Genomic DNA, 21,326 nt, shown 5'->3' on the forward strand with positions numbered 1-21,326 from the left:
CTGGCCGCACTGCTTGGCGCACCACCTCTGGGTGTTGGAGGAGGAGCCGTCTCATCGTTGAAGAATCAGGCAGGCAGTACAGGGCCCAGGAGAGCCTTGTGACCAGAGGCTGCACCTCCCAGCAAGGAGAGCAGGGAATCGTTACAAATTTAATAAAATTCACCTTATAAATTACAGCAGCAGCCCCAGGGCTCAGTTCGCTGCCCCAGGAAGCAGGAGTTGGGCAAAGCTGGGCAGCTGTGGCTGGAGAGAAGTTGTCAGAGTTCAGGGCTGTGGAGGCGGCCAGTGGCCCAGTGCCGCCGCCTCTAGGATGGCCGCAGGGCAGCAGTGGGGGCCAGGCAGAGGCTCGTGGGCCGGTGGGCACACAGGAAACAGGAGTGGGGGCCGAGGCCAGGCCTGAGGGCGCCCCCACCCTCTGGACGTCTCAGTCCAAACTGGCCATGAGCAGGTGCAGCTCGCGGAAGGCACTGCCGTGGCGGCCGCTCAAGCCCGACTTGCTCTTGACGAGGCCGCTGATGCTCCTGAGCTGCTTGTAGCAGAGCCGGCACTTGTGCAGCCTGTGGGCAGAGGGGTGGCGCGTGAGGCCAGCCTGCACGGTCACCGCAACCCCCCCACCCCAGCGCCTTTCCTGGACGGATCACCCAGAGGAAGCCTGAGGCCCAGGGTGCAGGACCCACTGAGGCTGGGCCCGGGCTTAGGGCAGAGTCAGTCCATGGAGGAGCCCAGGCTCTGGCAATCCCAGCCCGTGCCCTGAACCGCCGCTCCAGGCACCACGACCTCCTCTATGAGCTGTTACAGTAGCACCATCAACAAGCAGGCTCGGCCCCAGGCCTGTGTGTTCCCGCCTACGTGGCACCCCTGCTACACACACCACTGGCTCCTCACCTCTCCTCCCGGCTGATGTCCACACCCACGGAGGGCGGGGCCGCCAGCATGTCTGTGATCAGGGGCAGAAACCGCTGCAGGATCAGCTTCAGGGAGGCGCAGCCCGTCTGGACGTAGCTTCAGAGGCAGAGGGGTGGACGGGGTCACAAACAGAAAGACAGAAAGGTACACCGGCCCCGGGGGTCTTTCTCCGTGGTCCCTCCCCCTCCCTACTGGGAGGCAAGTGTGGCTTTCCCACACGTACCTCTCATACTTGCTCTGCAGAAGCTTCTCGATCTGCGGCAGGACAGTGGTGCACAGGTCCAGCTTCCACAGGGAGCTGGGGAGAAGGCCAGGGACGTGTGTCCTCAGCGCCGGCCCTGCCCACTCCCCCCACCCCCCGCCCCCCGCCCCAGCCACGTACGCTTTCTGGTTGACAATGTTGAGAAGGTCCACTACCACAGACAGGTCATTGATGGCCACGGCCGAGTCCACCGACGTCTGTGCAAACAGAGCGCCCGTCAGAGAGGATCAGGGACTGAGCGGCCCTGCCTGGGTGTGGTGTGCTGATGGGGTTTACTGTGCGGTGTTCACGCGACTGCACGCTGTGCTGATGGGGGCCGCCTGGCCGCCCTGCCCCCCTCAGGAGGCCCTCTCCTCAGCTCAGCCCCAGACCAGGGCAGAGGTGGCACTTGCCTTGATGTCGCCTGCGGTCCACACGGCCCGCACGGTGTCCAGGTTCTTGTGGCGGCTGGTGAGCACGACACACATGGTGTCGTGGCCTTTGCGGATCTGAGACATGGCATCCTCGTCAACCAGCTCCGCCTGCTGGGGGATCTTCACGGCCTGCGTGGGACGGGTGTCCTGATGCTGGCAGCCAAGTTCTGCCCTTGCCCCACGGGCCTCCACCCGCCCTCAGCCCGGGCCCCCACTCACAGGCAGGAAGTCGGAGGCCTTCAGTCCGATGGGCTCGTTCCGGGTGGCAGGGATGATGGCAGGCTCGGCCTTGGGAGCAGGAGTGGAAGTGATGACCGGGGGCCGGGACAGGACTTCGAGCTGGAGGGGTCCGGAGCTCAGCAGGCGGCCAGCCCGAGGCCTCCCTCTCTGCCCTCCTCTCCAGCAAGGGTCCCCCAGCCCCGATTCAGGACTCCAGCCCCTCTCCAAGCCCCACGCCCTGCCCGCTCCGCCTAGACATACATTTGGCACCGGGAGCTGCGTGTCCATGGCTGGGCTGGGCTTTGATGCCTCCTTGGCGGTGGCCATGTCTGCAGGGAGAAGGAAAAGATCCCTGGGTCAGGCCAGGCCAGGAGAAGGGGTGGGCAGGAAGAAGGCAGGGCTGGGGCTGGGCCTCTGGGTGGCACCTCTACCAGGGGAGGCCTGGGGGTGGGGGCTGGGCCTGTCCCCTCCCCTTCCACCTACTCAACCTCAGGTCTGGCAGACAGCAGGCACCAAGCGCTGTGTGTGGACGGGACCCGGGGGCTCCAGGGTCACCTCACTAGGAAAGGAGTGGGTCTTTTTTGGGGGGGGGGGGGGCGGGGGTTGGTGGTGAGTGGATGGTGAGTGGGCGTGCAGGAGCAAGAGGCCCCTCAGGAGCCCAGCCTGAGGGGCACAAGAAGATGCCCCTCGAGGAGAAAGCCAGGGGCGGGAGGGACGGGCGGGTGGGCGGATGAGGGTGCCCAGCGCCACCTTCTCCAATTATAAATGAGCAGATCAGGTTTTCTCCCTTCTCAAATGCTCCAGCAACAAAACCCAAACCCCCGACCCAGGGCCCGCAGGACCTGGTCTCCTGCTCCCGGACCCCCAAACCCCTGCAGACCCCAAGCCCCCGCGTCCTCTCAGCGCCCTCCCACCTGAGGCTCCTCCCTCCCGTCTCCGTCTCCGTCTCCGCACCCGGCCCGCAGGCCTGCCTGGCGTGCGGCCTCCTCGGGGCCTCACGGCCCTGTGTACACCAGCCCCAGTGCCTCTCACCACGCCTGGCTCCCTCCTCCCGTGTGGCAGGCTGTCTACGGTTTGCCTTCCTCACCGGGTGTGGGCTCCTGACGGGGGCATCTGCCTGCCTTTTCACGCTCGGTCACCAGGGCCTAGTGCAGGGCCTAGCACACAGTAGGTGCTTTTGGGCGCGTGGAGGGAAAAGATCCAGCGGGAGAAAGGCTGGAAACTGTGCTGCGGGAGGGGCGGCCTGGGAGGGGAGAACTGGGGAGCTGGGCCCCCCAGGAGGCCAGGCTCTGCCTCCTGACTCACCGTCCTCCGGGGGTGCTGGGAAGGGCTCACTTCTTCGGGGTGGTGTCCGACCTGCAGAGGTGAAGGGGGCTGGGGACTCACGTGGCCAGACCCGGGCTGCTGTCTGAGCCCTCAGGGCCCGGCTGGCCGCGGGACGGAAGGTGGTTCTGGGGCGCTCACACAGCTGCAGACTGTGACCTGTTCCCGGCCTCGGCCTCGGGCGCGCCCTTTCCCACCCCCCTGGCCCGGGGGGCCTTCCTTTGCCTGGGGCAGGCCAAACACCGAGCAGCTACTGGGCCTCTTCCGGGGCCTCCAGGACCTGGGAACAGAACCCGGGCCTAGATGTGGGTTAGGAATGAAGCTAAGGGAGCACAGCAACGTGGACACCATCCCCGGAAGGGACCATCCGCCTCCATGTCACAGAGCGGGGACCCTGGGCTCGGAGCAGAGGGGAAGGGAGGGCCCAGGCCTCACGGATGCTGTTCTTGGGCTGGAAGATCTCGTTGTAGTCCTCGGCGTTTTGGATTTCTGCCCGAGACTCCCGCTCGTCCCTGTCGTCCTCGCTGCTGGGGCTACGGCGCTCGCTCTCTGAGTTCTGCTTCACCCTGGGGAGCAGGCCAAGCAGGATGGCAGGGAGGCCCCGTGAGGCCAGGGCTGGGGGCCCGCCTCCTGCGCCCCCGAGCGCCCTCCGAGGCCCTGGGCACCCCACCTCTGAGGCTTGCTGCAGGCGGTGCTGGGCCGCTCATAGATGCGCCGAAGAGGGGCGCTGGGGTGGGGCGGCTGCTGTGCCGGGGGCCGGCTGTCCTGCACGGGGTCCCGGGCCACCGTGCCTGTCCTGGTGACCCGCGTCAGGTCCACCACGTAAGAGGAGACGTTGCTCTGGGAGAAGGCCACGCCTATCTGCGAGAAGCGGCAGAGCTGGGGCAGGACCCTTCACGTTGGCGCTGGGGGACTGGGTGGGCAGGGTCTCTGCAGGGCCAGGTGGGAGTTGGGGTCCTGAGGGGGCGGGCGGCGGGCAGTGGCCCTCTCACCAGCTGGTCGTTGCAGATGGCCAGGTCGGCCACCCTGCCCCAGCTGACGGCCACCACGTCAAAGCAGCGCTCGGGCTCCCAGCCGTAGACGCGCAGCGAGTCCTGGCAGCCGCTGTACAGGCAGCAGCCATCGGGGTTGAAAAGCACACTCCTGGGCCAGGCGAGAGTGGGCCGTGGGTCAGAAGACACCGGAGAGGCTGCAGGGAGCCCAGGACGGGAGGGAGCGGAAGCGGAGATGGGAAAGGTCCACCCACAGCCACATCCCACTGGCTGGGAGGAGGGCCCCGGCCCACCACCCAGCTGCCCGCCTACCTGACAGGCCCTGGCTCCCCTTCGATACAGCTCACCACCTGGAATTTCTCCAGATCCCAGAAACGGATGGTCCTGCAAAGGAAGCCGGACTGTGTTGGGAAGCCAGTGCCCCAGGCTGGCCTCCACGCAGCCCGGTGGCTGGGGGAGCCCGCTTCTCTCCAGACACCTGCCCCGCCCCAGGTCAGGGCCACTCAGAGCAACGCCTGGGGCAGGGGCTGGCCCTGTGCAGGCATGGGGAGGGGACTCGGCACGTGGGAGGTGAGCATGGGCCCTGGATCCAGACATGCCATGAAGTCCCAGGACACCAGGGCTGGGGAATGAGAGTCGGGAGAGAGATGTGACCCGGGCCCATCCTGGCTTGGCTGGCAGTTAGTTCAGTCTACATAGGATCACGTGACACCCTGGGACAGAGAGACAGATCGGAGACAGACATACACACAGAGAACAGAGAGGTGAAGGACAGCCGTCGCGGGCGACGGGCCCAGCTCTTCCTCCTCACCTGTCAGAGCTGCCAGAAGCCAGGAGGTACTCGTTGGGGTGAAACTCCACCACATTGACAGGCCCCGTGTGGCCAGGGAACTCAGACATCATCTTGCCAGCAGTCAGATCCCAGAGCTGGGGCAGGGCAGGGGGGAGGTCAGGGCCAGCCTGGCCCTCCGCGGCCCGCTCCCCCTCCCATCCAGCCCAAGCTCTCTATCCACGAACCACCTCCCCCTGTGCACAGGCTTGGGATGTGCGAGCCTGATCGGGAGGGAGGCGAGGACCCAACCTGAGTGTGACCAGCAGACCCCAGTCCCCAGCCCGGGGCCCAGCTCAGGCGGGAGCTACCTTCACCGTGTGGTCATCTGCGGCCGATGCCAACCACTTCCCGTCAGGGCTGAACCGGAGACACCGCACGGCCTGGCTGTGCCCCTGGGGAGAGGACAGAGCGTAAACATCGCAGGGGCCTGGGCCCAGCGGACCTCCCCCCGCACCACCCGCTCCTCCCAGGAAGCACGCACGGCACGTGCGGGAGAGGTCACGGAGGGACACTGCTCTACAGGTGGTCCTGGACCCCCAGTCCTACAGGAAGTCAAAATTGCGTGGTCCTATGGTTTGGGAAACTGTGTCTTGTGCCTCTTTATGGAGTTAAATGCCTCCTCTTAATGTCTAAGGGTCTAAAAACCTCCAAAAAGTAATTATTAAACTCAGTGCTTCCAAACTCATGTGAGTAGGAACGCCCTTCCCTTAATGACACCTGGTGCCGGCCTGCAGACTGTGGAGCACCGTCTGGTAAACACGGTTCTGTGGGCAGTCGGGCGAAGCTGGGGGTCCAGGTGGACCACCCGCCACACTCCTGCTCTGCTCCAGATGCACGTTTCTCACCTGGACTCTCGTTTCTCACGTTCTCACCCAGGTTGGAGAGCAGTTCCCTCCAGCCGCCACTAGGGTCTGGTCACCACCCCATGCCCCAGGACTGCAAGGTGCTTGTGGAATGACCGACAGAGGGTGCCTTGCTTACCCTGTATCGGAAGACACAGCCCTTCCTCCTGATGTCCCAGAGCTGTGAGGAGAGGAGCAGAGGGGGGCAGGGTCAGGACAGGTCACAACCAAAGTGGGCTGGGCAGGGGAGGCCTAGCCAAGCTCAGTCCTGGAGCCTGGGTTGGAGGGCAGCACGTGGCCCTGGGTAGAGAGGTGCTCTGGGCATCTCCAGGTCGTCATACCCCAAATGACAGGGTCTGGAAACCGCTCACTAAAGCTGGGCATCCCGGGCAGGATGTCTGGCGAATGCTTCCACGTCCCCGCCCTGGGAGGGCAAGGATGCTGCCGCACAGGGGGAAGGTGCCCCACACAGAGCTGAAGCCACCCCTTCAGGCGAGACACACCGTCCGTGTCCCACTGCTGGCCCACCGGGAGAGCCAGGGCACAGAGTGGTGTCTCACCTTGATGTTTGTGTCCTGGGAACCTGAGGCCACAAACTCGCCATATGGGTGGAAATCCAGGCTGCAGATGTTGGCTTTGTGTCCCATAAGTGTGCGGAGGACTAACAAGGAAGAGAGCAGAGACAATGGCGTGAGAGGCAAACAGGGTGGCTGGCGGAGGAAAGGCGGTTGTGTTCGTTTGTGTGTGCTTTCACACTGCTGCACAGAAAAACACAACAGTAACATGGACTTTCCAAACGGGGAGAAAAATCAACCAGAATTCTACCACCCTAACAATTAACTTTCCTATTTTCTTTCCAAGAGATGCCAGCCATTTCTACCATTACCCAAGTCCTCAGAAAATGCCCTGCAAGCTCCCTGCAGCTTGCACCTCTGGGCTCGTCCCAGCATGCTCTCGTGAGAGCAAAGCCCCAGAGTCAGCAGAGCCAGGTAACTACTGCACTCAGCTCAGGCCCCATAGATGTGGAGCTTATGGTCTGCGAGGCACCCCGCCACACTCAAGACGGATGCAGGAGAGGTCCAAGCTGGGGAAGAAGCTGCTAGGTTGAAAAGAGAAATCCAGGAGGGCTTTTTGGAGGAGATGGCATTTAAGCAGGATGTCAGCGGGTGGTGGGTGAGGGAGGCTGCAGGCAAACCTTGCGTTTCTGTCTCAGAGTATTCTCTGGTACCACTCAAATTTGCCTCTTCTCTAGCCTCATGTGTCTTGCTTTTTAATAGATTTATAATTCTACCTTTTGAATAAAACTGATCACCCCAGAGGTGCTGGTGCCAAGGGGTGTGGCGGTCCAGCCATCCTTAGGTTTGAGCCAAGGTGAAACAGGCTGCCTTGTGAGGTAGTGAGCTCCCTGTTGGAGGAGGTGTTCAAGCAGACGTAATGCTTTAAGGACAAGATTTAACCGCACCAAAACCTGAGCAGCTGCCCTCCTCACTCTCTGTAGTTGTCTCGTGCCATCGGGGGCTCAGCATTGCCTTGCTGGCCAAGGGGGCTACGGGCACACGCTACCCAGTCCGAGCCCCGGAGGCAGCAGACTCGTCTGGCTCCTGCTCCAGGCCACACCACCCCCGCCAGCCCACCTGCTTTGCATCCCACATCCAGGCTCCCAAAATCCTGCCCCACCCCGAGAGGATGCGACAGGTCCCACCCCTGCGTGGGCCGCCTTCCTGTGGGATCTTGGGCTGACCCACCCTTGCCCTCTGGCTGCTCTGTGGAAAGCAGGCAGGACCACATTCCTCTGGCGTGATTTCTGCCCTTACTCTTCTGTCCCAGGAGGGCTCTCGGCAGGCCTCCTGATGCCAGACTTGGTCGCAGGATCCAGGAGCTGCAAAGTGGAGGGGCCTCCGGGGTCTGTCTGCCTCACGCGGGAACATCTAAGCCCTCCCAGCCAAGTAGCTGAACCCTCCAGTGATCGGCAACCGATGTGACAGCGAGGCAGTCCTCTAAGAACCCCTTTCTGCATGTGGGCTGTCAATGTGCCTCTGTATCGTTTCCACTCATGCTGCGTTGGGTGGGGGTGGAGGTGGACCTGCGGTCTTAGCTCTTCCTGCCGAGGATGCTGAGGGCAAGTTTCTCTCCCATTCTTGAACGCCCTCCCCGCCCCACATGCAGGGCAGACAGCACTGGGATGGGAGTCTCGACACCAAGATTCGAGCCCCAGGCTGCACCACCCTCAGCCATGGAGTCTTTACCAAGTTTAGGGCCCTCCTTGGGCCTCCGTTCGCCCACATGTCAAATAAGGAGGCAGTGCCCACCTGGCTTTGCATCAGAATCACCTAGAAGCTCATGGAAGCCAGATTCTGGGCCCGTCCCACTACCGAGTCAGGCTCTCTGGGAGTGGGGTCTGGGCTATGTAACCAGCTCCCTGTAGAGCAGCCGGCCCTGGGAGTCCAGGACTCGGGAATCCCAGAGGTCTTCAGTCCTTGCCCTCCACTGGGAGCCAGGTCCAGGCAGAGGCTTCCCAGGAAACGAACCGCCTCCTGCCAGAGCCTGCCTGCCTTCTCAGCTGCAGCCCAGCCAGCCTGGGCTTGCTCCTCCCTGGTCCCTTGTCCAGTGACGCCCCCTCACCATGGGTCCTGTGTGTGGCCAGGCAGTGGGACCACATGCTGAGACACGAAGCACACAGCCCCTGTTTATCATCTAAGAGGTCCTGGGGCTCTGTCTTTCTTAACAGTCCATTGCTGGGTGGGCGAGCATCACCCAAGAGGCTCGGGTGAGGTCTTTTCTTGAGGGCCACCTGTACAATAGCAGAATGAACCTGGCCACTGTCCTGCAGCAGAGGTAGAGCAAGCACCAGAGCAGAGGCCTGGAATGACCTTTAAGTCTCAGCCAGGCAAGGGGACATCGCTTCCGGAAGAGGCAGACGGCAAAATCCATGCCACCCTTTCCTCTCCTGTGCTTCAGGTAGTGGATGGCCTCCCACCTCGCATCCTGGAAGGTTCAGACTAGAGGCTGGCAAAAAGCAGCGAGCAAATAGGTTTTACGTGGACCTCTGAGTGTCAGCCTGCACAGTGTTCTGAAAAATATGTTGAATTAGCTGTCAACCTCCAGAAATGGGTGGATTCCACATAAATGTCCAGATTCCCAGCTTCTCTTGAAAAATGTACAGAGCTGGCAACGCTGTGCCCACACTACCATGTGGCAAGAGCCAGCGAGGTTGAGAACTCCCCACTCGGCCCAGAACTGAGGGCACGAATTTACAGACTGAAAGATCCCAGCGAGGATCCAGCATAGGGATGAGACAGGCCCACCAAGGCCCATCACTGTGAAACCTGAGGGCTGGGATGAAGATCCTACAAACCTGTAGAGAGAGAGGCAGAAGGAGGAGAGAAGCAGGTCCCATGAGAGGGATCTGGGATGAGATGGCAATGACCTCCCAAGAGCAACCTGGAACTAAAATGCAGCAGAGCTGCATCTTCACAATTCAGAGGAAAAAGTATTCCCAACCTAGCATTCTATTCTCAACTCTTAAAATTAAAAGGGGGTGGGGGGTGGGGGGTGGGGAGGGGTTAGAATAAAGTCGTTTTCAGCCATGGAAGGTCTCTAAAGCTGTGCCTGTCGTGTACCCTTTCCCAGTAAGCTATGAAAGGCTGTGCCTCATCAGAAACAGGGGGGAAAACCAAGAAAAATGACAACACGGGATCCGGCCTGGCAGAAAGTCAGGGAGAGTTCTCTAGGGAGGAGACCAGGGGCCCAGGATGGCAGCTGGGCTACAGGCCTGGGAGCTCCCTGGCCACTAGGACCTGGGCACAGAGGCTCTGAGAAGAGACACCTCAATGACGGGATGGGTTTGGGGGTGAACTCAAGGAGGAGGCTTACTCTTCTGACAGAGAATTTGGGGCTGGATGAATAACAAAGACACAGAAGACATGCAGATGAAAGAAAGAACTGTTAACTCCAGGGAAACAAAGTTATCAAAAGAAATACATACAATCAGCTCTGAATAATATCTACAGGTCCTGATAATATAAACACTGAGTATTTAAAAGGTGATTCAGGAAGGAGTGACAGGGCTGGGGTAGCCCTGAGAGAGCTCAACTCTCCTCTTCTGTAGGAGGAAGGCACAGCTAACGTATAAAGGGTTTTTAAGAAGAAAGAAACTGCAGTATATCCATGTTGTTTGGAAAAGCGGAGGTGATTACTCCACCAGGTGAGAGGACAGAAGGCGGAGGCCCCTGCAGTGGGCCAGCGCTTCCTCCTTCCATTGTGGTCATTTGTGAACTACCGGCATTTGACTTCTTAGACTATGTATAACTTCCATAAAGATGAAAACTGAATTAAAACAAAGTGCAAGGATGGACTTCCCAGGTGGCGCAGCGGTTAAGAATCCACCTGCCAATGCAGGGGACACGGGTTCGAGCCCTGCTCTGGGAAGATTCCACACGCCATGGAGCCACTAAGCCCGTGAGCCACAACTATTGAGCCCGTGTGCTGCAACTATTGAAGCCCACATGCCTAGAGCCTGTGCTCGGCAACAAGAGAAGCCACTGCAATGAGGAGCCTGCGCACCACAATGAAGAGTAGCCCCCGCTCACAGCAACTAGAGAAAGCCCGTGTGCAGCAACGAAGACCCAACGCAGCCAATAAATAAATTAAATAAATAAATAAATAAATTTATTAAAAAGAAAATACTTTGATTAAAAAGAAGCAAATATTTATTAAAAGAACAAAAACAAAAACAAACAAAGCACAAGGAAACCAAGTCTTGTTTCTGTCTGCCCAGGCCCCACTCCTGCAGGCAGCAGTTAGCTGGAGCTAAGTGGGGACCCTGGGGGCAGGGCATGCGCCCCAGCTCTCCCCACACAACCACCTCACTCATTGATGTGTCCTGCGTGGTCCCTGGGGCACTTGATGTCATTCCAGGATCTGAATCCAAAGACACCCACCACCCACACATCTGTCCATTATTCAGACATCTGCGGGACACCCCCTCGGTGCCAGCATTCAGCCAGCAACGCACGTCACTGCTGCCAGGTTAACAGGGCCGGGGGTCTCCACACCATCCGGTCAGTGCCCCAGGAGAGCAGCACCCAATCTAGTCAGGACAGGCTTCCTGGAGGAAGCGGCTGGACAGGAAAGCTGGGACAAGCATGACTGTAGGCATGCATGTGGGGAAGGCAAGCGCGCACACCTACTTTTGGCAGCTTCCAGGTCCCAGACGCGGATGGAGCCCGACTGGGAACCGGCCACGATGAGCTCCTCGGGAGTGTTGAGACGGACGCTCTCCACGGGGGACGTGTGACCCGTCAGGCTCTGTGGAGAGAGGGTGGCAGCTGCAGCACTCTGCGTGAACAGACCCCAGCTGCCGCCCCCAGTTCTAGATCCCCGGGGAAGCATGTCAAGCAGGGATGCTGTGCTCTACGGAGCCACCCCCAGGGCCCTCGGCTCCCACGACTAAAAGGGGGCCAGACCCCAGTCGTGCTCCACCCACTACCCGCCGTGCCCCTGACATGAGCGTCGCCTGCAGGAGTGGCCCTGGCCCCTGGGAGGGGAGCAGCCGACCCTTTAGTCGCAAGTCCAAGCCATTGGCCCCCTGGGCCGTGCTCCCACCTCCACTCCCTGCCTAGCCCAGCCCTCAGGAGGGGGAGCCGCGGCAGAACTGAGGCCTGGCTCGTCAGCAGCCCAAGCCTCGCCCCTCTGGAATGTCCGGACCCCCAGGGGCTGCCCCCACTGCAGGACCCAGCCGTGTTCTCAGGCAGGGGCTCCGGAACCCAGAGAGCCTCAGAGAGCCTCTGCGGGGAAACACAGACGCTCCCCGCAGTTGAGACCAGGCCAGAGCTGGGCAGGGCTGAGCCCAGGCAGGGGGGTGAGAGGTGCTGGCATTTCCAGCTTTCTGGAGAGAAGGCTGGAATCTGAAATCTGTGGCGTCTGTCACTCCCCGTCCAGTGCTGGCCACCCAACACATGGGGGTGACCACATCAGCGTTTGCTGATGTTCCCATGGGAACTGGGGATGGTAGGGGAAAACTAGTCCTCAGCAGAGCTACCCAAAGGCCAGACAGTTACAAGCAGCGTGTCCGACACCCCAGTATCATCAGCAGGAGTATAAATGGGTACAACTCCATGGAGAGTGATTAGGCAAAATCTATCCACATTTAGAAACGCACGTGCCCGCCAGCCACTCCACCTGGGGGTTTACCCCACACACGCTCAACACACAGGAAACAACACAGACCCAAGGTCATTCCCTGCAGTGAACGAAACAAGAGACTGGAAACAATATATGTGCCCATCACAGGAAACTGGTTCCATAAGCTGTGGCCACCCCTAGTCACCCAGGCAACGGAACAGCATTCAGCCACAGAAATGAACGAGGCATCCTCTGACTATGACAAAGACTAATCTCCATGATGCCCTTAGGTGAGAAAAGGTGGAGGGCCGTATATACTGTATGATAGCATTTGTGCAAAATAAAGGGGGGAAGGGGACCAGACATGCACGTTGCATGCAAATGTATAAAACACAGAGGCATCGGAAGCCGCGGCATCTCCAGGGAGGGATGTGGGGGTTGGGGAGTTTACCTTGTACCATTTGGATGCTGAGCTATGTGAGTTTGTTCATAGTCAAAAACACACATAAACAGACTGCTTGCAGGGCGGGCAGTGTGTGCATACACCTGAGGTGAGAAAGAACCCGGTGGGTCTGAGGTACTGAGAGGCCCGCGCCCCCTGGGGACCGGCGGGCTGCACCTGGTGTAAGCGGCTTAGTCTAGAGGCCAGACCCCACGCCGTTCGCTGTGCTGCTCTGAGGGCGAGAGCATGGTGGTCACTCCATGTCCATTTTTTGTCAGCGTCTGTTGATTCTTCTTCAAGTGGTGTATGTTACTTTGGCATTTCAGGGAGAGGGAAACACAGTTGAACCCCCAAAACAAAGTGAGAAGGAAGCAAAACAATTTCAATTCTGTCCTTAACCTTGGCTGTGGTTTGGATCAGATCTCAGCTGTCCTCTGGATCATCACTGAGCTGATGAAGTTTCTAGTAATAAATATCACCTCCTGCCCCCTTTATCTTTATTTTTACTTGGCCAAGAGACAAAAGAGTGATACTGCCCTGGGCTGCAAGGTTGTGGGAGGAGAGGGCAGGCTTCTGTGCTTCTGGTGAGAATGTAAATTGATTTCTGGAGGGCAATCTGGCAATATGTTTTGAAAGCTTTTTGAAAAGTGCACACCCACAGGTTCAATGTGACGACCGCAGATCTGCTCAAAGATTTGGGGAGAGGAGGACGTTCCCCACCGTGGCTGAGCAGAGCCAGAAAACCGGCAACAACTTCCGTGCTGGGAGCCAGGCGTGGCCAAGCTCATCCCTATGTGAAACACCACGAAGCTATTAAAAATCATGTCGTAAAAGGATATTTGTTGACACAAGAAAATGCTGACAATGTTGTTATTTTAAAAAACCAGGCTACAGAAGAGTACGACAGTGCTCTGGAAACATACTGTTATATCTTTCTGTGTGTGTGTTGATGTAGGCGTGTTTGCACGTGTGCACATGTACATACAGGCATAAGTCTGCACACACATGCATGCGTATCTAGAAGGGCACAGACCAAAATACCAAATGTAATGGTCTTTGGATAATCAAACTGTATATAATTCATTTTTGTATCTTTCCCCTCCTTTATGCTTTCCTGTTTTGGAAAACAGTTTTTGGCATTGAAAACGGTTGTGTAACCAGGGGGAGAGTGCTACTGAAATCGAGTGGGACCCTACGGGCCCTTCCTAGGACAGACCTGACCCCTCCCTGCCAAGTCCTCTGCCTGCCTTTTGTCTGCAGAAAAACTTTTGTCAAAGAATAAATTTAATCAGAGAAGTGAGGAAAATGCAGAAGAAGCAAAGGAAAGCAGTCAAACAAGACCAAATAATAATAGCTTAGTCATTAAACAAAGTTAAGGACCTTTAGTTCCTCTTCAAGGGCTATCGATACTAATCTGAACCATATCTTTTGAGCTGTTCTGGAGATCCTGAAACTCCCACCAGCTGGAAGAAGCTATGTGATGACCACACTGTAGCCATGACATAAGCTGCCACAGTTCTGAGAACTGGCCTCGAAGAAATGGGAACAGACAGACCCTGGGACGGAAGATGATGCTGGTCAGACGACCGCATGACCAATTTCAAGATGACTGTCCCAGCTGGCTCTGCTGCTCTGCATGTGGCCTCCTCCCATTACCTACGTGCCCCTGAAACTCGCCCTTAAAATCCTTGCACTCTGATCAACAAGTGGGAGTTGGCCACTGGACATGTGTTTGCCTTCCCCCCAGTTGTGGGCCTCTTGAAGAAAGCAAACTCTCCTTTCAACCAACACTTGCCTCTCGAGTATTGGCTTCCAAACTGCAAGTAGCCAGACCTGAGTTCAGTAACACTGTTAAATAACCAGTCCTTGGGACTTCCTAGGTGGCGCAGTGGTTAAGAATCTGCCTGCCAATGCAGGGGACATGGGTTCGACCCCTGCCCCAGGAATATCCCACGTGCTGCGGAGCAACTAAGCCCATGAGCCACAACTATTGAGCCCATGTGCCACAACTACTGAAGCCCTCGCACCTAGAGCCTGTGCTCCGCAGCAAGAGAAGCCACCACGATGAGGAGCCCATGCACCACAATGAAGAGTAGCCCCCGTTTACCACAACTAGAGAAAGCCCGTGTGCAGCAACAAAGACCCAACGCAGCCAATAAATAAATAAATTAAAAAAAAACAAAAAACCAGTCCTCTAACCAGCTCCAACCAGGGGCTATCAATTCTTTTTGTGGAGTGAGGTGGGGAATGAAGCACGTCCCACACGTAACTGACAGGCAGGTCAGTGGGCAGGGGAGGCTCAAACTCAGGCCGGTGGGCTTATTTTAGCCTTCTCACACAGGCTCCCCAGAGTTTCGTCCCACAGCCAGGTGACCCCACCCCCATTCCTGAGGACTGCCCGCTGGCCCAGCCATCCAGGTTGTCCTGAGCCTTCCTGAGCAGACGACTGGGGGAGGCACCCATGTGCTGGGTTCCTGCAAAGCCGCCCACTGCCAGCCCCCAAGCCTGGCCTGCCCACACCCCCGTGCCCCGCCCACAGGCCGAGCTCACCATGATGCAGTTGGGCTTGTTGATGGACCACAGGTTGACACGGCAGTCATCCCCGCCCGTGGCCAGCAGCCGACCCGAGGCTTTGCCTAGCACCAGCGAGGACACGTTGCTGGCGTGAGCCACGATCTCCTCTGTACAGGAAAGAGCAGAGGGACAAGGCAGTCAGAGCCCTGACGGGCCACGTGGAGGAAGAGCGGGCCTTGCCCTGCTCGGCCACCAGCCCTGGCACCTGAAGCCCAGCAGGCGGGCTCTGCCCCCTGCGGCTCGATTTGGTGCCCAGACACCCCCCATGAGGACAAGGCAGGGCTTGGGCCTGAGACAGAAGTGACTGTTTCTCAACTTCAGTCATTCCCATCCTACCCTCAGACCTCATGCTTTCCCTTTTCTGTATATCAGTGGGTACTATTACTGACTCACTATGCTCAGTTTTTAAAACTTGCTATTTTTCTTCAGCTTTGTTGTTTAAGCATAACATGCACAAAATTACAAGCCTGATATGTTCATTAGATTTTTCTATAATACAAAAAGAAAAGTGAAAACAATTATTCAAATAAATATTGACCCATGTACCACGCAAGTGCCTCTCAGCTGCCGCCTGGCATTCCTGCTTTGGGGAGCACACTTTCAGAACCGTGCAGGGCAGCTGCAGATGAGCGCTCCCCAGATGAGCTCACCAGGGCTTCCAGCCTGCAGCTCCAGAATCATGGGCCGGCTTCCGGTCTGAGCTCTGCTCTTGCAGGCTGTGCAGCCTTAGACAAGTGGCTCACCCTCTCTGAGTGCTGGGTTCCTCGTAGGGTAAATGGGGATAATAATAGCGCCTGGCTCACTGGGCTGCTGAGGGTTCAATGAAGACATGCCTGTGAGCTGCTGTGAGGGACTGAGAGCTCGTGGCTGCTTGGCAGGCTAAGGACCAGACCCCATGGAGAGTGGGCCCCGGAGGGCACAAGGGGATGGGCTGTGTGAGGAGGGAGCAGGAGGCAGCCGACGGAGGGGTCTGGGTGTGAGGGCCGACCGGACAGATCGGGAGGCAAGGTCACTGTGGGCGGCCACGAGGGCCCCTGGCTTGGAATGGGGGGCAGCAGACCTAAGGCTCAGAGGACATCGCCAGGGCCCCAGGGGACCAAAACATGGGCAAGGACCCAAGAGGCAGCCCAGGCCTCTGAGCGAGGGCCTGAGTAGTTCCTCCTGAGAATGGGGAGGGAGGAAACAGGTCTCCCCACACAGATGAGGGAAAACCCCAACATGCTGACACCCTGGGGCAGCTGGGAGGCCGGCCTGGGTGACTCTGAGGGAGAGGCTGGTGCAGCTGCTCTGCGGGGGCCCCTCCTGCACACCCACTCCGGCCTCCACCCTGCCTAGGGGTCTCTGTGGTGCCAGCTTCCGACCGCAGGAAGGTTGGGAAGCTGGGCCCAGGAGGGATGCTTGCCAGGCGGCGTGGCTCACAGGGGCTATCAGAATTGCCCAGGGGACCAGGTCCCAGGCTCGGCCTCACAGACGACACCCCACCTCAAGGCCTGGCTAGGCCAGCCCCAGCAGGGCGAGAGCTCCCAGCAGGCCCAAACCTGAGCCAGGGCCTCGGGGACCCCACCACTGGCTTCGAGGAAGCTGGGCCTCTCTCTGGTCCGCACCAAGGAGGCTTCTGTCCTGTGGACACTGTAGGGACAGATGCCTGGATGCTCTGGGGCTCTGGTCACAGTCGCTTATATGTTCAAGAGCTTCTATTGGGCCACACTGACTGCCTAACCCAGCTAGAGGGCTAACCACCTTCCCCCTGAGCCCTGAGATCCCCAGCCTGGGGTCCTCTCCCCTTCCCTGAAGACACTCCCCGCATGTGCTGGCCTCTGTGCGTGACCCACCTAGAGGCCTGACTGCCCACCCTGGCTCTCAACCTTCCCAGGGAAAGTTCTGGCTGGGCCCCACTGCACTGGCCTCCTGGGCGCACTGCCACCCCTCTCTGCACCTCAGGACTACGGCCCCCAGAGACAGCCACTTATACATAATGTAAATGTTCCTGGGTGCCTGCTCTAGGCCCGGCGCTGAGAGATGGTGGGGAGTGACAGTGATAAGGTTCTTGTCTTCACGCTCCAGCCTGATCAGATGGGTCCTGGGACACGGCATCGAGCCCGAGCAGCCACAGACTTTAGGGTGAGAAGAATCTGAAGGTTGGGCCTGTGTAGAGGGGCTCAGAGAGTGGGGTGGGGAGAGGGGAGCACACTTCGGGCACCAGGCAGAGGAGGCACTGGCACAGGGCACTGGCCCAAGAGCTCCCACTCTGGCCTGAAGGACAGCATCCAGCAATGGCCCAGGCCTGGGTACCGAATTTAAATGCAAACAAATAAAAATCCTCACAGCAGGCCAGGCTGACGGCTGCTGCTCTACCCTGTGGCACAGGCCCACGGTGGTTTCCCAAGTTCAGGTGGCACAACCTGGGCCCTACATCCCAGCCAGAGCTGGAGGAACACTGCATTCTGGCCAGAGGCAGTGAGCAACTACATCCCAACAGAAGGTGCAAAGAGCTAGGCTTCAATGACCTCACACTGGCCAAGCACTTTCTGATCCTCTCCAGACTCGAGAGCCACATGGTGCCTGAGGTCATTTGGCCTTGGGCTCTTCAGACAATGTATACCCATGGAAACTGCTATGCACATGAAATTGTCAGTAGATGCCCAATTTATAAGGATATATATATACACACACACACATATATATAAGGATATATAAGGAGGCCTGATCACATCACCTCCCATTTGAGCGCTCTGATGGTTGACCTTGCCTTTCAGATAAAGCCAAAGCCTCAGAAGGGCCAGGGTCCTGTGGACACGTGTCCCTGAAGACCTTACTAGCCTGTGTGGCACCACATTCTTCCCACTGCTGTGCTGCAGCCCATGGCCACCTTTGAGGCCTTCCAATGCACCAAGCTTCCTGCCTCAGGGCCTTTGCACATACTGTTTGGGCAGCCTACAGCACTCCCCTACCCCCGCCCTCCCATCACCTAGTTAACTGATTCAAAGCACATGTTCCAGCTTGGAATTAGAGAAGGAGAGATAGGTGGGTATGATTATCTGATTCCTGCCTGCAGCTCTCCCCAGGCTCTGAGCCCCACTGCATAGGGACCTTGTCTATTTTGGCCCCCACTGTCTCCCTAGTGCCTGGTTCTTTCCTGGTTTCTCAGGAAAAACCAGCTGTTGAAGGTATACATACATAACCCCCATAAATACAAAGCCATTCTTCCAAAGTGCACCCTCCTTTGGAGCCCATAACAGGATTCTCCCAGAACCCTAGGGCTGAGGAACAATTTGAATACAGCCCAAACCTCTCATTTACAAACGAGGATGCTGAGGCCCAGCAAAGAGTTTTGCCCAGGTTCTCACAATTAACAAGGGGAGGCGCCTTGCCCCAACTTCTGAAAACAGCCCAGGGACAGCTCATAGCAGAGGGTGACCAGTCTGAACACATCAGATCTATGCCAACCAGTTATGACAGGAGGGGTACGGCCCACAGGGGCACCAACGTGCAGAGCACAGGTCTCAAAATATGATCTGGGGAACCCTGGGATTCTCACAATCCTTTCAGGGCATCTAAGAGAACAAAACTACTTTTATCATCAGGAATTTGACTTTTATACTCTCATTTGCTCACAAGAATATGGTGGAATTTTCCAGGAGATGTGTAACATGGGATGACATCATCACTAACAGCATGTTGCTGCATTCTTGTGTTTTAAAATGTCTCAGTATTAATTTCTAGCATGGTAAATATTGATAGATATGACTCTCATAAACAAAAACTCTTCGGGGTCCTCAATAATTTTTAAGAGTATAAAGGGGTCCTCAGACCAAAGAGTTTAGAGCTGTCAGTATAGAGTAATGGTGGGGGTGGGTGGTGCCTGGGCTCAGGTACATTCCAGAGGCTATCCCTCTGCCTATCCTCTCACCCCTGCCCCCGTCCCAAAATGCCCTCATCTGACGGGGGAGCTTGACTTGGGAGACATCTGAAAATGCCAAGAACATCTGTCAGGATTTCTTGCCCCATCCCTCCTGCCAGCCTAACTGGAAATCCTGCTAAGTGCTTCAGTACGCTCATTTTTTCACTTGAATCTCACAGCAACTCTAGAATGGAGGCGTGATTATCTCATTGCACAGACAGGAAACTAAGCCTCAGAGAGATTACGTCATCTGGCTAATGTCACCCAGCTAAGAAGGGCCAAAGTCATGATGTGCATCTTGGTCTGTTTTACTCCAAAACCTGGAAGTGTCCCCCTGTGCCAAGAACAGGAGACAAAGTTGGGGGTTCAGGCCACCCAGTAACAAACAGCTATCAGGGTAAACGAGGTGAAAAAGAAAACAAGAAAACCACTCACGCAATTTCCAGGCCGTCTTGGTGACCACAGGGGTGGCCATCCTTCAGCTGGCTGGCACCTGAAGTTTCACCCACAGTAGACTGTGCTTTCCTTGTGGGGTGGGGGTGGATCCCCCCCAGATTCGCCAATCAAGTTGGCAGGGAGTTTCCACACATCCAGGCAGAGGGGACGCCTTGTCTCCCGGCCCCGGCCTCGGCCCACCTCGTGGTTTTAAAGTGTCCACAGCAGCAGCCCGTGCGTGCCTGTCGGGATCCCGGGTCATGGAATGTCAGGCTTGAGCCATCTCAGCTCAACACTGGGCTGGAAGACAAACAGGGGTGATGGCTTGTTAGCAAACCACTCAGGGGGGACTCAGGGGGTCCCTGGGTTTGCAGAACTGCAGCTGCAGCTCCCTGGATCACCGAGGCCACTTGAAAAGACAGACACCCAGCAAAGCCACCAGAGCCAAGAGCTGCACGGCAAACTGGGTTTGAGAATCTGGAGGAGGGGTACCTCAGGCAGGGGGACTTGGAACACAGAGGAAAAGAAGGTCCTCCCAGAATCCAGGATGATGGGAGTAGGCTCTGTTTCAGGAGACCGGCTGCCTGAAATGCAGCAGCTGCAGTGGGGTGGGGAACACATGTCTGCAGTTCCGAGAGACTGCTGGGAGTCACCGTTTTGCCTGACGTATGGGAAGGGGGTGGAGTCAGAGGCTAAGTTTAGGGGCCCACGAGAGGCACCCTAGAGATAGGCATTTAAGTCTTATCTGGGGAGAGTCTCAAAGAGGGCCCTGGGGGCCCAGTCTGAATCAAGGAAACTACCCGGGGTCCCTGTAATTCCCAAGGACAGTGCTGGGAACTAGGCCTCCAGTCGGTATGACTCTTCAACTCTAAAAGGGACCTCATGGAGCTTCCTACCCCCTCCTCCAAGCCTCTTTCCCATGAACCCTATCCTTGCCCTCCCGTTTCTCCTGGGTTCCCCAGTTCTGCCTCTCTAGTTCTGCGTTCACTCCTCCTTCTCCCTGCCGCCTGTGTCCCCTATGCGTGCACATCCTGTCTCCTGGGCTCCCTAACTTGGCCCCTGCCTCGCCAGACCCTCTTGTTTCCCCCTTTCCCTTCTGCTACCAGTATCCCCATTCATTCACTCTCCTGCTTCTTGGGTCCCCATTCATCACCCCTCCTCCTGCAGACCCCCAGCTCTGCTTCCGGCCTCCCAGGTTTTTCCCCTCCGGCCTCCCCGCCGGTCCCGCCCCTCTCGAAGCTGGGGCTGGTCCCTCGGCCTCACCTAATCCTCCCACTTCTCTCAGCTTGCGGGGCACAGGCTCCAGCCTCCCTCCGCCCAGAGCCCTCTCCGCCGCAGCCTGGCCTGGCACCCCCTGGCTCGGCCTAACCAAGAGCTCATCCTCCCCTCGCCTCCTCGCCCCCTCGGCCCCTCGTCCACTCCACCTGCAGCTGCGGCTCCGGAGGCCGAGGCTCCGCTCCAGGCGCGACCCCCACTTGCCTCCATCCCCTGGCCTGATTGGCCGCTGCTTGACAACCGACCCTCACAACAAAACCTCCGTCTCAGAGCCCCGCCTCCCTCACCTCCCGCACCAATCAGCCGCCGCGAGCGCTCCACCTCCCTCCGGGTTCGACCTATAGAAGCAGGCGCTTCTGCCGCTTTTCCTAAGTACCCGCCCTCTTTTCCTGAATTGGACTAATTACGAGGAAGGAGCTTTCAAGAGCCGCCCCTCGGCCTCTAATCAACCAATGCGAGCTGCCGCTTCCTTGATCCCGCCTCCTCCTCAAGCTTTCCCTTTGCTCCCCTTTCCATCTCTTCCACGAACCTGGTTTGCATTTTAAAAATTTTCGAGACGCCCTCCAAGGGCGGTTGCGCCAATCGCTTTAGCAACCGTCCGGGTTGACCAATCAGCGTCCGTATTATTGGAAACCGCAATTCCAGGGTAGCCAATGGGAAGGGGACGTCGGGAGGAGCGTGAAGCCTCGGACCTTCCATCTTGACTTGGGGCGAAGCGGGGACGAGGCCTTACTCAGCAGTTTGCCGTCGTTCCGATTTCTTCCCTTTGCCCCGGGGCGGTGCAGCG

At 58.0% G+C, this 21,326-nt stretch overlaps 1 protein-coding gene across 3 annotated transcripts; it reads right to left on the reverse strand.

The window, feature by feature from the left end:
- Window positions 1-136: 136 nt before the first annotated feature.
- KATNB1 (katanin regulatory subunit B1) lies at window positions 137-20,822 on the reverse strand. 3 transcript variants are annotated; one of them, XM_057713107.1, is made up of 20 exons: window positions 20,689-20,822; window positions 19,265-19,564; window positions 14,905-15,035; window positions 10,979-11,096; window positions 6,350-6,450; window positions 5,929-5,970; window positions 5,256-5,339; window positions 4,927-5,042; window positions 4,428-4,499; window positions 4,116-4,266; window positions 3,794-3,984; window positions 3,559-3,689; window positions 3,106-3,156; window positions 2,062-2,129; window positions 1,801-1,920; window positions 1,561-1,710; window positions 1,289-1,365; window positions 1,130-1,204; window positions 886-1,002; window positions 137-557 (listed from the first exon to the last, which is right to left on the reverse strand). In XM_057713107.1, the coding sequence occupies exons 2-20, from the start codon at window positions 19,302-19,304 to the stop codon at window positions 425-427; spliced, it is 1,968 nt and encodes a 655-aa protein (XP_057569090.1). In that variant the 5' UTR covers window positions 19,305-19,564; window positions 20,689-20,822; the 3' UTR covers window positions 137-424. The 3 variants fall into 3 exon arrangements, with proteins under 3 accessions (XP_057569090.1, XP_057569091.1, XP_057569089.1); XM_057713108.1 differs by lacking the exon at window positions 20,689-20,822 and adding an exon at window positions 19,757-19,880 and having other exon boundaries at window positions 1,801-1,869; XM_057713106.1 differs by lacking the exon at window positions 20,689-20,822 and adding an exon at window positions 19,757-19,879.
- Between the last annotated feature and the right edge of the window lie 504 nt (window positions 20,823-21,326).

This window comes from Hippopotamus amphibius, chromosome 16 (genome assembly GCF_030028045.1).
Source record: "Hippopotamus amphibius kiboko isolate mHipAmp2 chromosome 16, mHipAmp2.hap2, whole genome shotgun sequence".
Lineage (NCBI taxonomy): Eukaryota > Metazoa > Chordata > Mammalia > Artiodactyla > Hippopotamidae > Hippopotamus > Hippopotamus amphibius.

Coding starts and splice junctions, on each gene's coding strand:
- KATNB1 (XM_057713107.1), bottom strand. CDS start 19,304: ATGGCCACCCCTGTGGTCACCAAGACGGCCTGGAAATTGC. Junction 5,043..5,255: donor CAGATGACCACACGGTGAAG/GTAGCTCCCGCC, acceptor GCCCTGCCCCAG/CTCTGGGATCTGACTGCTGG. Junction 1,205..1,288: donor AACATTGTCAACCAGAAAGC/GTACGTGGCTGG, acceptor CCTTCTCCCCAG/CTCCCTGTGGAAGCTGGACC.